The following is a 17,254-nucleotide window of genomic DNA, read 5'->3' as shown; positions in this document are numbered from 1 at the left end:
GCTGTGGCTGTAGCTGGACACCCAGAGCCATGATGGCTTTACCAACTGTAGTTAATGTGATCTGAACAGAAAACAGCAGGCCTGAGGATAAATTAGCATGATAGTTGAGATTTTGATAAGTTGTTTTGATTCAATGGTTTAAAAAAAAGAAAAAAGGTGCTGGAAGCTGCTCTTTTTTTAAATTGGAGGCTAAAAAAAAAAAAATGCAGTGTTGTGCGCCCCGTGTGTTGCAACCTTTTGGGGCCTTAATCTCCTGACCTTGGTCCTGGCTCTTTAGCTCTCTGTGTGAAGGGGTTTAGCCTATAGCCTTAAATATTTCAACACCGCTTGGTTGGCTGAAAAGTGCTGAGTTAGAAGAAGGGATAGAGGCCAAGCCACAGCATTCAACCTCCCCCAGCAATTAACACAACAGCAGGATATCACTGCAGTTTGCTTGCAGTGTGTGTGTGTGTGTGTGTTTGTGTGTGTGTGTGTGTGTGTGTGTGTGTGTGTGTGTGTGTGTGTGTGTGTGTGTGTGTGTGCGTGCGTGCGCGTGTGTGTTTGGTACCATCCATTAATTTCAAGTCCCTTTGACTGTAACAACTGCTGCTACTACTCATTCTTCCAACATAAACTACCACATAAAGAATTTGTAAATAGTAACTCCCTTCCTCCTCCACACTTAAAAACATAATTTCATCCTTTGTGATTCCCCTGAAGACGTACCGGTGACTGTGAGCTCAGTTGTCCTCCTGACCACAAAGCCCCCAAACTGGACTTCACAGGTGTAATTTCCAATGTCATCTTCTTTTACCTCCTGGAAAGACAGAATATCTCTCTTCTGGATGATGCTGGCACGCCACTGCTTTGGATGGCATTCCTGTGCATTAGAGAAGGACAGGCAGGTCAAACTCAAGACTTAAACATATAAATCACTTGAGAAGTCAAATACAAATGTGATGTGACGCACAGATGGAAAGAGACTGTGTACAGCACATGGTCAGGAGTTAAATATTCTGCACACGGCTCTCTTTGAAATTTAAGACCTTTGCCCTGCTTTGTAATAAATTACATCCATAAGATTTCAAGTGGTCTGAGTTGGACACAAAAGCTTTCAAACAGCATTAAAAAAGTGGGTGAAATGTAGGGATGCATAGCTTGGCACTGACATAAAAACTCCATAAGGTAAAATGAGAAGGCGTAGCCATTATCCTACTTATCCGATCAAGATTTATTGCACTAAACTAAATATTCTCAATTCAATACTCCACTCAGGCCACAGAGGACAGAGAATGTTATTTACAGAAATCTCTGCTGACAAAATAAGTGTGTTTAGGCTGCATCTGTGCGCATGTGTGCGTATATGTGCGTGCAGGCAAAAGGAGAGACTACATGACATGATCTTCAGTGCCTTGGCAGGGACAACGATGGCTCGGCGGATTCCATTCCACCATTGCTCCCGGCAAGCTTCGAATTCAATCACTGTGGCTCCGCAGTGGTCCAAATAACTCTAGGTTCCAGCACTCCCAGTCATTACCCAGACCGTAATTGAATTCTGGAAAAACCTAGAGGTCGAGCCTGGCCAGCTAATCTACTGCTGATCTGCCTGTGATTAGTCTGGCCTGAACCCTTCTCCGGGATGCACATTGTTGTCCACAGGCCGTGCCTGACCTGGGAAAGGCAGGAACCCAGGTGAGAGAGGAGAAGGTACATGCTGAATGAAGATCAGCAACTAGGAGCGTTTGGAGGACATCCACCTGTTCCGCAGGGCAGAGAGTGACATTTCACAATTTTCTCCTCATTGTGTATGTAATAAAACGCTATCTCTATGGCTGCCCTCTGCTCAGTCCTTATCCTCTGTAGATGAGTCCTACAACGGTGTGGCACACTGTGTAAACACAGCTTATACTATTCATTGTGATCATTTGCATCCATACATAATCTGCCTAATTGATCTGGAACCACATTTCAAACAAGGCGTTTAAACATAAACAGCCAAGAAATTAGATGAAAACAAACCAATGAACCGTTCAAGAGTATTTCTTGGTTATATAACCATGAAGACAGGCACCCTCCTTTTTACATTTCCCAAACACATAACAGTATTCAAGACACATATACATAAAAAAGAAACAAAAAATCCCCAAAACCACCAGTCAACCTCAAATATACAAATAGTACAATAATAACATGGCAGTAGTGATGATCAGACAATCACAAACATGTTAACTCAGAGAGCTACCTTACCTTGTACCAGGTAATGTCTGGGTCTTTGCCGGGTTCAACATAGTCATCAATGTCAGGACAGAGGATATCTTTAGTCTTGCTGAGCTCAGCCTTCTCAGCTCGTCTCATGTTGGAGTTGTAGCATAGGTTTGTGTCATTCTCTGCCACAGTGAGAGACATGGACACCTTCATGCAGTATGTGGAGTTTCTGTGGACAGAAAAGCAACAAGACAAGGGGATTAAGATGTAATACTGCTATAAAAATAGCAATGATGTCACATTATAGTATATAAGACAGAGAAAAGATGTTCTTAATTGTGATAATTGACATAAATAAACTTAAAAATAACAAAACAAGTGGAATTCAGTGTTTCCTCCCTTAGATATCTTATTAGTTATTTAATCATCCCCCCCCCCCTCCTTATGTTTGTGGGTTTGGCAATAACGACATGTTCAGCAGCTTTACCGAGTCAATGACTCACGCTCACGACCACTATCGGATTTATGGGGGGAGTCAGCTGGGCCTGGGAATGCTAATCAGAGAGGAGACAATCCCTGAGATAGTCACCACTGCACAACTTAAACCCACCCCCACCTCTTCGTATCCCAGCAACCACTAAAACAATTCACATGCACAAACACACACACACACTGGCAGAATCTCCCCCTCTCTCTGTTATTAATATTGTTGTATGTATCATTATCATTTCAACTCTCATCACCAGTAACATAATGCGATCCCACTGCATCCACCTCCTAAGAAGTGACTGTGATGGGGTGTTTCCTACAACACTTGGCCAACAGTATATGGACACCAAAAACACCCAGTACAAGCACAAGGACACCTTTGCTGCTGTAACGACCTGACTGCAGATATCCGTTACCTCTCAGTCACAAGAGGTCAAGCGCTGAAGTTGGGCAATAACTCCCAGCTTGCATTTTTGCAGTTCATCCCACATTTCAGCAATTGGGCAGGTCAGGGATCTGTGCAGGCAAGTTCTTGCACATCAAATACTGAAAGCCATTTCTTTATGGCTCTCATATTTTGTACACAGGTGCAAACAAGGTAGGGCCATCTCTAAAACTGGTGCCACAACATTTTAAGCGCACTATAAAATATCATTAGATGGTGTAGCATAGAAACAGACATGCTTATAATGTTGGATGTCTATGATAAAGATGGTCAAAATTGTAAAACATAAGGTGATGTAATGTTAAAAGAACACCTTCAAGCTCAGTTTGCAAAGTAACCCTGCATTCCATCGAACTGACGGCAGATTGTTCATTCATGCTCGCAATTAACAGTATTTTTTGCTAAGCAAAGACTTGGCAACCATATTTCTGATCAGATTTGGGCTTAAACGAATGGATTTCGGGAGTTAATATTGAATGTAAAGAATTGGAATTTAGAAGTGTAATCAGACTTTTATACTTTGTTCATGTAGCTTCCATGTCCGTATTGAGAATTAACCAATCAGAAGGGAGTGAGCTCACTGGGAAGGGGCCTTAAAAAGAAAGGTAAAATGTCCTGTTTCAGATAGAGGCTAAACTAAGGTCTGTGTTAGGGGACAATTGAAGAAAAATAAGGAGTTTTATGGAGTCCCAGATTAAAAATATAGACCTGGAAATGTGCATGTTAAGGTCTTCCTTCACTGGAACTAGGTGCATAGCCCAAACCATTAAAAACATACCTAGACCATGAGTCCACATTCTTTCAAATGTGTCTCTGTTGTTTGCCACCCGGCCGAGCCTGACTGTGATCTGACTCGGTCAGTCACTCAGTTGGTCGAATGGAGGTGCTGTGTGTGCTGCCATATGGGCTTTCATTTCATTTCATTACATTACATTTACGGCTTGCCAGATGCTCCCATTCACTGTAAATGACAGGGTTTCATATGATCTACTCAGGTTATGGAAGCAATAAGGGAGTCACCTCTCTTATATAAACACCTCTGACCCCCTGGGGCCATAAAACACAGATGCAGACACATCCACGCACACACATGCTTAAAAGACAAATGTAGCCACGCGCAGCTGTGGAAGACCGGGTCTAGAGAGGAGCAGGAGCACTGAGAGGAGCAGAAGGAGAATAGCTGCTGGGAATGAGAAAATAAGATACTGGAAACTTCTATAATATAGAAGATGGCTAAAAGAGTAAAAGGGCATCTGGAAATGCTGTAGGAAGCAAAAGTAAGATGCAAGATACTGCAAGAGAGTTTGCCCTCTTGGTTCTCAAATCTAACATTATTGACTCAATGCCTTCTATCTAGAGGGAATAGAGTGGGAGGACGCCATGCTGTAGGCTTATAATGTACATTTGGACAATAAGAATAAACACAACCATGCAAACACACACTTACCAATACAAATGTTGACACATAGATGCACATGTAGCCAAATCCACACACCTACAAAGTCAACCCCTCCCTGCTTAATAATAGGAGGATGATCAAAAATGACCTCTCGTGCACCTGAGCCATTAAAATCCCCAAGGAGCCAATATAAGACATCTCTACTGTTAAATATTCTCAGCAAGCACCCTGTGGCATTGTGGAAAGGTGTCAGTGGTGGTGTGTGATTGATGGACAGCCAGGGGTCGATGCACAGTCCTGTGGTGTCTTTCACGTCTGTCACATTCTATTTGAGTGTAACTGCTTTGGATATTAGTCTGCGCCTCACGTTAGCTGTAATTCTCCACACATTATTATCCCACATGTTGGATAATGTAATCATAGGAAGGAAGTACACATGGTTTCACCCACCCCAGAACACAGACTCATTACTAGAATTATTATGAAATAATTCATCAGGTGAAACGTAGAGAGAGTGCTGTGGTGTGTGTGTGTATGCATGAGAGGGATACAGAGCGAGGAGAGGAAGATTGATGGATCTGAATTGATGTTAAAGACCTTATGTGAGATGACATGCAGAGGAAAGCGAGTTACAGAACGAGCAAAGGAGTGAAAAAGAGAGAGAAGGCAAAAGAAAGCAGCACATGGAGATTGCTATGTAAATGAAGTCACCTTCAGACAAGAGCTGGTGATTAGGTTTAAATTTCCAGACAGAGGACAAAGATAACTGTTTGGGCACAAGCACATGCTAAATGCACACGTACTACATATGCGGACAAAAAGACACACACTTCAGTGAATCTGTGTGCCGCCATATCTCTGAGAAAAAACATCTGGAGGGCTTCACTGAAAAGCTGAACTTAACACAGAGGGATTTACCTACATTTATAGGCAGAACATGCTGAATAAGCTGCTTTTGGGAACTATACTGGCATATATATGGTGCAGTCAGAAAGTATTAGGGCAATGACACATTTTTTGTTGTGTTGGCTTTTATACTACAGCATATAGGATTTGAAATGAAACAATGTCTATGACTTTGAAATACTATCAGTTTCCGTTTGTTTACATCTTAATCAGATTTTATTATATCACTGAATAACTGGAGCTTTGTGTGTGGCCCCATTCTCCACTAAATAAGGCACTACCCTTAATTATTGGCATGCATTCTACAAGCAATACACACAGACTTATCTGACCAATGAGTCATTGTCGTCCAAAATATTCAGACTCTTAGGAAGTACACTTTAGCTCAATAACGTTGAAGATAGAGATGATAGGCATCATTCATATAAAATATCTTCAGAAGGAACAATAACATGTGGAATCAATGAAAAGCTGTAAGATGCTCTAAGCAAGTAACTACTGTGCATTCCTCAGTTGAACCTTTCTTTCAGTCTTTCAAGCATACTTCATGATTCCACATGTTATTATATCATTTTTGTAAGATAAGTGTCCAGCATAATGTTTTATATTAGACTTGACAAAGTATTCTACTATTGAGCAGTGGAAGTAGTAAGTGTTCGAAGTAGTAGGAAGCAGTATCCCACTGTAAAGATACTCTGTTGCAAGTAAAAGCATTGAAATCAAAAGTTTAACTGTATGTACCTAAAATATCCTTGTAATGCAAAGTGGCCCCTTTCAGAGTGTTATCATATATTTTATACTACTGGATTATTATTATTGATGCATTGAGGAGCATGTTAATGTCAAAGTTGGTCAAGGTGGACCTAATTTTGAATATTTTAGATATGACCGGGTTGTGAAGATTAAGACACTATGAGAGAACTCCAATATTGCCATGATATTAAAAAGTCAAAGTGGAGTGCTGTCCTAGTCTCTCTTTTTTATGATTAATTACACTCAGGATCCAGCACCCAGTCTTCAAGGTCTAATCGTGAGTTGAGCACATTTTGTCATATTTTGTAGTCTAACCTATAAGAATGCATTATATTTGATAAGATGACCATTAAAGCAAGCTGCCTACCTCTCCCACCTTCTCTGCTTCCTCACCTGTTTGTCTCCTCTTTACCACTCAGCCCCTGTCTCAGTTCGCCCCAGTCTTTCCATTGGAGATTTCCAATCTTATGGTGGAAATCAGAAGCTCTTCTTGTTTTTCTGGACCCCATCCCATTCACTCTTGTTAAGGACTGTCTCCCAGCTATCTCGTCACTCATTGCAGAAATCTTTAATTCCACTTTCAGCTCTGGTTCAGTCCCCCAAACACTCACCCCCACCCCCTCCCCATCCTCAAAAAACCTGAGCTCAACCCTGATATCCTGAGCATTCTGGCCCATCTCGAATCTCCCCTTTCTGTCGAAACTACTGCAATGTGTTGTCACCTCCCAACTCAAAGCCCACCTCATCTCCGATGACCCTAACCGCTTCAATCCGGTTTCTGCTCACAGCAAAGAAACAGGCCTCCTCAAAGCCCCCAATGACCACGTTCTCTCCTCAGACTCTGGTCATTTCAGCACATTCATCCTCCTCAACCTCTCTGCAGCTTTCATCACCATCGATCATCATTCTTGTCTCCTTGAATACAACCTCTAAAGGCCTCTTCTGGCAAATATCTCACAAACAGACAACAGTTCATCATCATCATCAACAATTGTACCTCCTCCACCACTTCTCTGTCCCAAAGCATTCCCCAGGGTTTGGTACTTGGTCCTCTCCTGTTCATCCTCTACATGCTTCCCTCATGTGTCTTCATGGTCTACGCCTATGACATCCAGCTCTACATCTCCACTATATCCATCACCAATGAAACTCACTCCACTCTACCCAACTGCCTCGTTAAAATGAAATCACTGATGTAAGAAATCAGACATGATAATCACAACGGCCCCAAATGCTTCAACAAAACCACTCACAATTGCCTCAAGAAAAGTAGAAACATGTCAAAATTATACTCACATTAAGTGCTTTAATGTCTTGGGTCACTCACCACAACTGTGTGAAGTATACCATTACAAGTCATTTTGAGTATACTTTGCTGTTTTGTTTTTGGTTTATCCTAATTGCAAATAAATGAATTGTAATGTATCTAATTTAATTTTAATTTTAATTTAATCTTATTCATTTGATTGCCCTAATAAACACGTGTTATTCGACTAATTTACATTGACATAAAATTGTGAATTTCACATGCAGTGTTTGATTATTCTGTACCACTATCCAGTACCAGTGGCACTTAATATGCTTTTAATTGCATGTTTTAATAATGAGATTTATATATTCCAATAACTCATTATGTTGTTGGATTGGTATACATTGTTAGTCACGGTTCAGTAGGTATATAAATTAAATACCAAACCAATCGGCCTTGCAATGATACCTTTATGAAGTGGTCACCATAATATGAGGTGTAGTTCAGATATTTGAGTTTTGGATGAATGAAGGTTTACTGGAGGTACTGGGAAAAAAACAAATGTGGGCAAAAGAATGGAGCTTTTTTTCTCTCTCTCTTTGCCTGCAGGGAGTTTTAGGGGAGAGTGTTTGGGTCATATGTGCTAAAATGTGTGACTCAAAAGCTTACCCCATTACAAAGAGACAATTGATTTCAGCTCAGAGGCAAATCTCTCGCAGTGTTCTGATTAGGGTATCTGAGAAGTTTGAAATCCCCCTAGCTCAACACAAGCACGCTCAGAAAGACAGACCTGAGGGCACTTTTTACAATTGTTGTGTTCCAAAGAATTACAGTATGCTCTGAATTTCAAACACAGCATTTGAATATGAGCAAAGCCTTGTTAGAAGAAACACTCAATATTCAAAGACAATATTAATTTACAGTAAAACACTGTCTGGAAAGCATTTCTGCCAGATTAGTCCTACAGAGTGCAGTAATGAAATGCAGTATAGGTTGGGGTATCATGCACACAAACATACTCCCCCCAGTCACACTCAATGTATTCTGCAAGCCTCTGCGGGTCTTTAAGAGGCCTTTAACTGGGTTTATTAAAAAACTCTCTGAAATGAAGAGCTGCAATGAGCCGTTTATTGAGGGATGTTCTCCACTGTAAAGGTTAATAAGTTACTGCCACATAATTATGCATCTTGTATTAGGAAGAGTCTCTCTGTAACGGCCTACTGAAGTGTGTGTGTGTGTGTGTGTGTGTGTGTGTGTGTGTGTGTGTGTGTGTGTGTGTGTGTGTGCGTGTTTGTATTCAGTTATCTTTCTTTGTCCACATATTGCCACTTCACAATGTGTATTAGCATTTGTCTAACATGCTTCACAATCATTGGCTCATTCACAGCTGTGTAGCTAGTAATGTCCAGTCATATTCAGCATGGACACTATCACTGTTTACTCTGCAGATTGTGCTCATGCCAACGTTGTTTGCTGACGTAGCTTCCTCCATCACCCAACCCCAATGTGGTATTTTGTATTGTGGAACTATTGTTTAACTAAGATTTGTGTTCATCTATGTTCATTAAGAAGGATTACCTTGAAGGACATATGCTTATTTGCTCTCTATCCCAGAGTTAGATGAGAAGATCAATACTCTCATGTCTGTGCCTTATGGAGCTACAGCTTTTTCACCCTGCAAGACTGGGTGAAAAAGGTATTTAAACGTATGTTTGTATCCAAAATCCTAATCCAAGATTATTTTCATTGTAACTATATCTAGTCCACTTCTAGTAGGAGGGATTCAACCTCTTCTATTAGGGATAAATTGTATTTGGCCTATTACTTTTTTCAGATTTCATACACAAAAAATAAGATCAAGATATAAAATATGATGCATTGCTATAGACTGAACTGTCCACAATTACATATATAATTAACATTTTCCTCCTTGAACAGAAGTCAAATAAATTTAAACACATTGTTCTGATAATAACTCTGTATTTTTTACCTGCAACTGCACATGTATAATCTGAGTGTATTTAAGTATTTTACGGTGTTCTTATTACTTCTTTTGCTGCTGCCAATACCAACATTTGAAGAAAGAGTGGAAATAAATAATCACAGAGGCCCCATGCCTTAAATTGCACAGGGCCCCCAAATCACCAAATCCTTACCTGCTTGTTCTGTAAAAAACATTTTATAATTATTATCATCCCCAATCGTACATTATTTTCCCTCCATCTTACCGTAAAACACAGGAATAGAGGCCCACGTCCTGGAGGTCAGCAGGTCTGAACCAGATGGCGTCCTCCTCCTTGCTCATGCGCACGCCATCGAAAGATATGGGCTCCTCAAAGTCACTGTGGCCAAGGCCAGAGCTGCGGTACCACATGAGGCTGAGGCCCACACTCTGTGCCTGGCTGTAGTTTGCCCGGATATAACCATAGAACAGAGCACACTTTAGCCTCACTGGCTCACCCTGTAGCACCCGATACTTTAGATAGTCCACTGACCAATCTGTACAGCCATCCACTGCAAAGAAACAGAAAGAGAAAGACACATTCATCAACACACAACATATACATATATAACATAACATATATTTACTGCTCAATCAACAGTATAAATGTTCATGTTACTTCACAAACATACGAGAGGGGTAAAGATTACCAGGTCATAAACCATCTACAATAATGCACCTCTTACTTTTTTTTAAGAAAACACTCCCTAAAATAGCTTTATTAGTAATGAGACACAAAGCTGTGAACAGTACACAAGTATAAAACTGCTTTGTACTGAATTAATATTAATGTCTTTTTTATTCCTGTGTGAGCTTGTGGAGGATTGCAACTATACAGTGCAATGCCTGCGGTAGACACATACCTCCTCTCCTCTCACTCTCACTATCTCAAAGTTGCTCACGCATTCAGGCCATGTGTGCCACCTTGGCCTCTGCAGAGACAGCTTAGACGCTTCCCTTCAATACCTAAACACGCAAGCGCTGTGACATTTGGGAATGTGATGTCAGACTCCTCCGAGTGCTGAGGATGCGTCACAGCTCCACTGCCACCAAGTGCACTGCTAGTTCATTAACTGGGAATAAGCCTCCGGCTCTTAAATCAAGGCGTGTTCCTTGTCCTAACAGCTCTATGAGCAGATATCTTTTCCTTAAGCTCTTTGTCTCACAGTTTTAGTCCAGAGTTATCACCTCTTTTCTACACACTGCATGCTACTGTACTCTTTACCCTGACAGGACTGAGAGTTTGGCCCACATGTCCAACTAGGTTAGTGTGCATAGTACAGTGAAAGTAGAGTAGCTCATTTTACAAATAAAATCACGAGCTAATACAATACAGCTGGAAACTATATCTGCTCCTGGCCTAATTTTGAAATGTGTACTTCAGCTGCTACAGCTGCTGACAAAGCCTACAAGAGAAAAAAAGTGAGGGATAAGACAGCTGGGAGGACATTTGACAAAAATCAAAGACAATGGCACAGCCCCTCAGGCACACTGCTCTGTTGTAGCTCCAGTTGGTAGAGTAGATCTATCTCCAAGTGACTAGAGGTTAACCTATGACCAGCCATCAGTCATTGACTACTTAGTTACCATTTGTTTAACCAGCAGGTGCATAACGGGGAGTACTTGTGAGTGTGTGAGTGTGTGTGTGTGTGTGTGTGTGTGTGTGTGTGTGTGTGTGTGTGTGTGTGTGTGTGTGTGTGTGTGTGTGTGTGTGTGTGTGTGTGTGTGTGTGTGTGTGTGTGTGTGTAACCAGAGGGGTTGAGAGACAGAAGTGGTGATGGTGTGGTGAGATAAAGTAATAAGAACCCTGCTGCGTGCCAGTCTGTGAGTGATACGGAGCCTCACAGGGACAGCTATGCTTGTAATTAATACTCTTAATTACCAGGGAAGTAATGTGTGTCTTTGTGTGTGTGTATGTTTGCATGAGTGTGCATTCCCTATACGAATGGTTGTCTGCCTAATTATGTCTGTTAATTACCAGTGGGCTTAGCCACAAATGTGTGTGTGTGTGTGTGTGTGTGTGTGTGTGTGTGTGTGTGCGTGCGTGCGTGCGTGCGTGCGTGCGTGCGTGCGTGCGTGCGTGCGTGCGTGCGCTTTTACACGAATGTGAGAGAAACAAAAAGTGTGCGTGTGGGGCGTAATGTGTGAAACTCTGTCTAATTATCGCTCCTAATAATGAGAGCAGGGGGCCCCTGTAGATACAAACAGACTCGCATACACTTCTCACAACTTTAAACCTGATTACACAACTGTCACATATCTTGAAATGATAAACACAATAAGTCCTGAAAAGAAGCTGTAGTTTTTTTTGTTTAATATGTGTTTCTAAATATCACCCCAAAAGACAAAATCTCATGCCAGTTTGCATTGCTATTGCACGATTCACTTCCACTCTGTGCATATATCATCTCTGAACGGTGATAATCATCAAAGAAACACTAAACCACAGACAACTATATTCGTCCAATGGCATTAGGATGATTTTCCATTAAAGGCAGGCAGTAACTCCTTTTCTCTCTCTGCATATAAATTTGGTAATCAGGAGGGACAGCGGAGGCTTCATTCAGCCTTTTCTTTATTCACCCTATACACTTGATAGATATGACCTCTGCCTCGCCCTCTCACACTCTCTGTTTCTACTCTCTATGCCAGAGTAACAACTGTTTATTCTAAGAAGCTTGTATCCTGACACACAATCAAACAAACATTTTATTCAGTGCCTTTCACTTGCTTTCACCATGCAGATCGGTAGACGTGTGCTGTCTGAGACACATTTGAATATTTGACTGTGCAATCTAAACTCTGCATGCGTAAGGGCACGCACATGTAAACACATACACACACACACACACACACACACACACACACACACACACACACACACACACACACACGCACACACATACACACAAAACAAGGAGACCTTTCATTCCTTACAGACCTCCCAATGGGAGTTGTCTAATGCGGTGGCCTTTTGTGCGGGGGAAACCATATTTATGTCTGAAACTCAAAACGGCTTTATCAACTCAATTAGAGGCTGACATTTCCCACATCCCCATGCTGGGCTGGAAAATCAATGCTTCCCGCTGGAGGAATACTGCAGTCCCCACCTCTCGCTCTCTCTGCGGACAGCACATACACATCTACACACACACACACACAGGATCCCCCCCCGCCCGCACCTCTGGGACATCGCACCTTTTGTAGTGATTCTGTTCAGCCACTCTTGGACAAGCCCATAATGTAAAGGATGTTACTGTATGGACATATTCCCACATGGCTGTCAGACTGAAGGAAGAAACAGAGTATTACTGCAGCACTACTTTACCGGCTAGTGCTACTCTGCTGCTGCCGTCACATTGCTACATCACATGACATGTAGGGCATAGGTATGGACAGTGCAAGGAAATAGCAAGGGGGAATGTCAGGCTACTGGATGTGTGCGTGCTTCATGGACCCTTATTACATCCTGCGTCTGGTTAGACCTGTCCGTCTTCGAGTGACACTAAACCAAGTCAATAAATAAAGAGCCCCTGAGCTAGAATAAATTTACCCAAGTTCATACATAAACACTCATGGAATCACTCACACACACGCACGCACGCACGCACACACGCGCGCACACACACACACACACACACACACACACACACACACACACACACACACACACACACACACACACACACACACACACACACACACATAAAAATAAAAACAAATGCACACTCGCAACACACACGCAATCACAGAGTAAGCCACATGTCATCTAAGTCAACTGCTTTTCTTTCCCCCCATAATCAAATTCACATTATCCTCTCACAATGCTATATCACTCCATTGTGCCTCTCTGCTCTCTCCTACTTACTTGTCTCTCACTCGCTCTCTTCCCCAGTAGTCGGCCTCTCTTTCCCCATTACCTGCTCTCCTAATGAAGCGTAATTATCAGATGTTGGGTGGGCGGCAGGGTTCTTGGAGGCTACAAAGACAGTCAATGATCTATATGTGGATAAGGACTCTTAATAACTTTCTGTCTCTCTCTCATTCGTTTTCTCTCCTCCTCAGTTTACACCCACTCTGCCTACATGACTCCATCTCTATACCTATCCAGCCGACTCATTCCTCCTCGCTTGTTTTTCTTTTGTTTTTTTTCCTTATTTTATATTTTCTAATTGATCTCTAGAACAATAGTGGATATTTCTGTCTTCATTCAGTGTTCTGTAGAATTCATTTTTGGTACAGAATAGATTATTATTATCTTACAGAACAAACGTTTTGTATAATCATTGAGACAAAGTACTGACCGACTTTATCAACCATGGAAATTCACCTATGTATTCTTTGCAAAGGCTAATTATGTACTAAAGGTGTCTGAGTCTGTGGCTGAGAGCTGTTCTGACCCTCAAGGTAATTGTGCAGAATCTATCGTAAATGGTTCACTGCGCCAGTACTACTTGGAACAAGATAAAAATACCATCCATAAGCTTTTGGCAAATTACATATCATTTTCCTGCTTTGCACACATTGAATCTCACAATATTGAATCCGAATTTACAGCCAATACCAGTAGGCCTAAAAATGGATCAAAGGATCCAACCTGGCAGGATCCTGTGTTACTGTAATTAAGTCAAATACTACGGTGGCCTTGAGGGTCAAAACACAACATTTCAGAAAATACAAAAACCTTTCACAAAACTCTTAAAAAAAAAAAGGTGGGGACAGTTCTCATTTGTGAGCCGTTCATTTCCTCGTATTTGGGGCGGGATCAACAAATGTCGATCAAATGCTTCTGTACGCTACTGGACAAACTTACAGCCAATCATATCAACGATACACAATGACGTATTCAGAGCCTGTAGGGAGCAGCGCAAACACATCCTTTTTATGAAGGAAAAATCATGTAGCGCAAGTTTTTGTTCTATTTTCAAAGTGAACTTGCCTTCCAATTTATTTAGCACACAATCTACTGCTGCTTCGAACGGTTGCTGCACCTCCGTGGCCGCCATGCTGGATGTAAACAGAGTCGCTCTACGGTCATCATCATGTTGAGCCCGCCTCCCTGTTCTGTGATTGGTTCCCTATCTAAGGAGAAGATTTTGTCTTGGTGGCCATGCTAACTTTCTGAGCGAAGTGGAATGTCGCTGGAAAGAGAGCATGGGTTTACCCAGGCTAGGCCAAAACACCAATATTTCTCCTTTTTAGGTTCTGATTTTTCTTCTCAAATGAGGACACAGGACATGTGATTTACAGAGCAGATGATTATGCTTTAACAAACTTTTTAAAAACCCATATCATTTGACTTGAGTTGGACTTAAAGCATAGGCGTACAACTGTGCATCAGCAAACAGCATTGGCCCGAGCATATAATAACACTGAAAACTGCATTAATATGATTGGAGGTTATTATGCTGATAGCCACAGCTGTGAATGAGCCAGCGTTTGTGGCGCATGAATGAAAAATGAATGAAATGCTTCAAAACCTTGTTATATTGCCCATGAAAATAACTACTCTTATTGTCATCCATGAAACTTAGACACCATATCAGATCAATTCATGTAAATACTTCCATGGTAATTGCCGTGCCAATTGATTAAGTTCAGAGACGACAAAAAATTGGATTGTGCAAGCACAATTACAGCCCCAAGTCTTTGAAGTCGAAATGTAATTTGCTGCAGGATTCAGTTTGGATTATGATAAAAACGTAAGAAAAAAAAATTACAGACTGATAATGAAAATAAGCTTTAGTGTCATCCATCTTTGTTGTCTGGGATCCACAAACGGAACAGACAGTGAATGTGGCCTGGCTTTGTTCTGGTCTTTCACTATTCCATTTAGGATCTGTTATAACAGCAACTGACATGCCCTGAATTAAAATTAATAGCAAAGCTTTTTCATGTTAAATAAATAAAACAAAATAACAACAAAATGTAAAAAAATAAATAAAAATGTATTATTCTTTAACCCTTACATACTGTTCATATTCTGACTCATGATTAATCTCTTCTCCAATTCACATTCATAAATTCCCCATCAGTCATTAACAAATGTTTGATTAATCCTTAATGAAGCTGTCAGAGAGCAAACAGAGTGTATTCTGTTTATTTATGGAAAAAATAGACATTCATAATCACTATTAAATTACCTTTTGATAGAATTTGAAGAATAAAACATGTTTTAATGATGACTTTTAAAAAAATAAACCAGTCATGTTTGTACATTTGCATATATACAAAATGTGTATCAGCACACACAAAAAAAGCATTTATTTTCATTTTTGTATACTGTGGGTCACATTAGATAAAATCTGACTTAAATGTGTTCATGGTGGGTTTTTTATTACAGCTCTCAAATGTAAAAATGGGTCAAATTTGACCCTGAACAGTATGTAAGGGTTAAATAATAAGTCAGCACCTATGCTATACATCTCGAAAAGTGCCTGAAAAATTCTTATATAAGAGATGTATTACTTATTATATGTCTGATTGAAGCAGAGCTGTGTATTAATATTTGCGTCTAACAATCTTCCTCCGCAGTCTTTCCACTTTGTCTTTGTAGCTACTGTACTGTATATGAAACTTTATATGTCTTTTTAATCTCCCCCTCTGTGCTGTGCCACTTCAAATTTCTCTGCCTCCCAGTCATTCTCCCTCACTGACAGTTCACTACTGTTCATTTATATGCAAATGTGGACCAATACTGATAATTTCTCTATAAAGATGGTGGTGCACTACCTTTGCTGTCTATCCAAAAAATGGGGGGAAAAAACAGTTACGCAGAGAATGAGATTCGACTTCTATAATTGTACCCATCTCTTTATCTGTCTCCTTCTATCTGACTGAACAATGAATGTAATGAGGAGACTGATTTCCTTCCCAAACACCATATCTGGTACTGTCAACATATTATTATGTTATTATGAGTAAATATTTTATTTTTCTTTAATTGTATAAGTTGACTCTGAGGGGTTACTTTCTTTTGTAGAAATGATATCACAGACAAGAACCACTCAGCAAAAACAACATGCCATGTGTATGTTTGATTCTAGTTTATGTAGAAATCATTTTATTAACTACATATGTCTTAAGCCTCCTGGATTCCTGGTTGTTATGTCTTTCATCATTAATTGATTCTACAGGGCTTTATTGTACACTTGTACAGTCTGGTACTTGGCTGTACTTCATGTGAAAACAACATTTTAAAAAACAACTGCTCATCTTTAAACCCATCTGCAGAAATTTGTATTAAGCTATTGACACTTGAGTTTGAACTATCAAGTGTGTGGAAAAGTGTTATTATAATCAAGGACTGTAAGAGCAAACACAGAGAAGTGGGAATGTGAAACTTTGATGGGATGTGAAGTGAAGGCTGCATATGCAAATCAAACAAGCAGCATGTCTGCCCTGGCTGCTGCCATACAGCTACCCACTGACATAACCCCCAGCTGATCAGCCCAAAGCCAGCCTTGGAACGTGTCCCCACTGGGCTGCTGGCTACTGTCGCCTAAATTTTGGGCAACAACAACAAAAACTGTTCAAATAAACATTGAGTAATTTACCCTTAATTTGGTTCTTCTAAAGCCCTGTTGTCTTGTTGGTTGAAATCTGCCTTTACAGCTGCCTGTAGTCAGTTCTACCTCATTTCTCCTGTGCAGTAGCCTCCCTCACTATAACTCACAGAAAATTCAAAGTTCACATGACTGAGCAAATTTTACCACCATAGAGATGCTGCAAAATAAGTTTGACCTTTGACTATATCAGCTCATTCTGCTTTGGTAACGCCCTGGGGACGTTCTTCAACATGTTTTAGAAGTGTCCTATTACCTTAAC

At 40.7% G+C, this 17,254-nt stretch overlaps 1 protein-coding gene across 1 annotated transcript in view; it reads right to left on the bottom strand.

The window, feature by feature from the left end:
- il1rapl1a (interleukin 1 receptor accessory protein-like 1a) overlaps window positions 1-17,254 on the bottom strand; it is a 137,611-nt gene that overhangs the window by 79,415 nt on the left and 40,942 nt on the right. The window contains exons 2-4 of the mRNA XM_062431597.1: window positions 9,654-9,939; window positions 2,227-2,413; window positions 706-859 (exon numbers count right to left, since the gene is read on the bottom strand). Coding sequence (XP_062287581.1) covers window positions 706-859; window positions 2,227-2,413; window positions 9,654-9,939 — 627 coding nt within the window. The remainder of the gene's footprint in view (window positions 1-705; window positions 860-2,226; window positions 2,414-9,653; window positions 9,940-17,254) is intronic.

Source organism: Scomber scombrus, chromosome 13, assembly GCF_963691925.1.
Source record: "Scomber scombrus chromosome 13, fScoSco1.1, whole genome shotgun sequence".
In the NCBI taxonomy this organism is placed as follows: Eukaryota; Metazoa; Chordata; class Actinopteri; order Scombriformes; family Scombridae; genus Scomber; species Scomber scombrus.
This window is presented reverse-complemented; position numbering and strand designations above follow the sequence as displayed.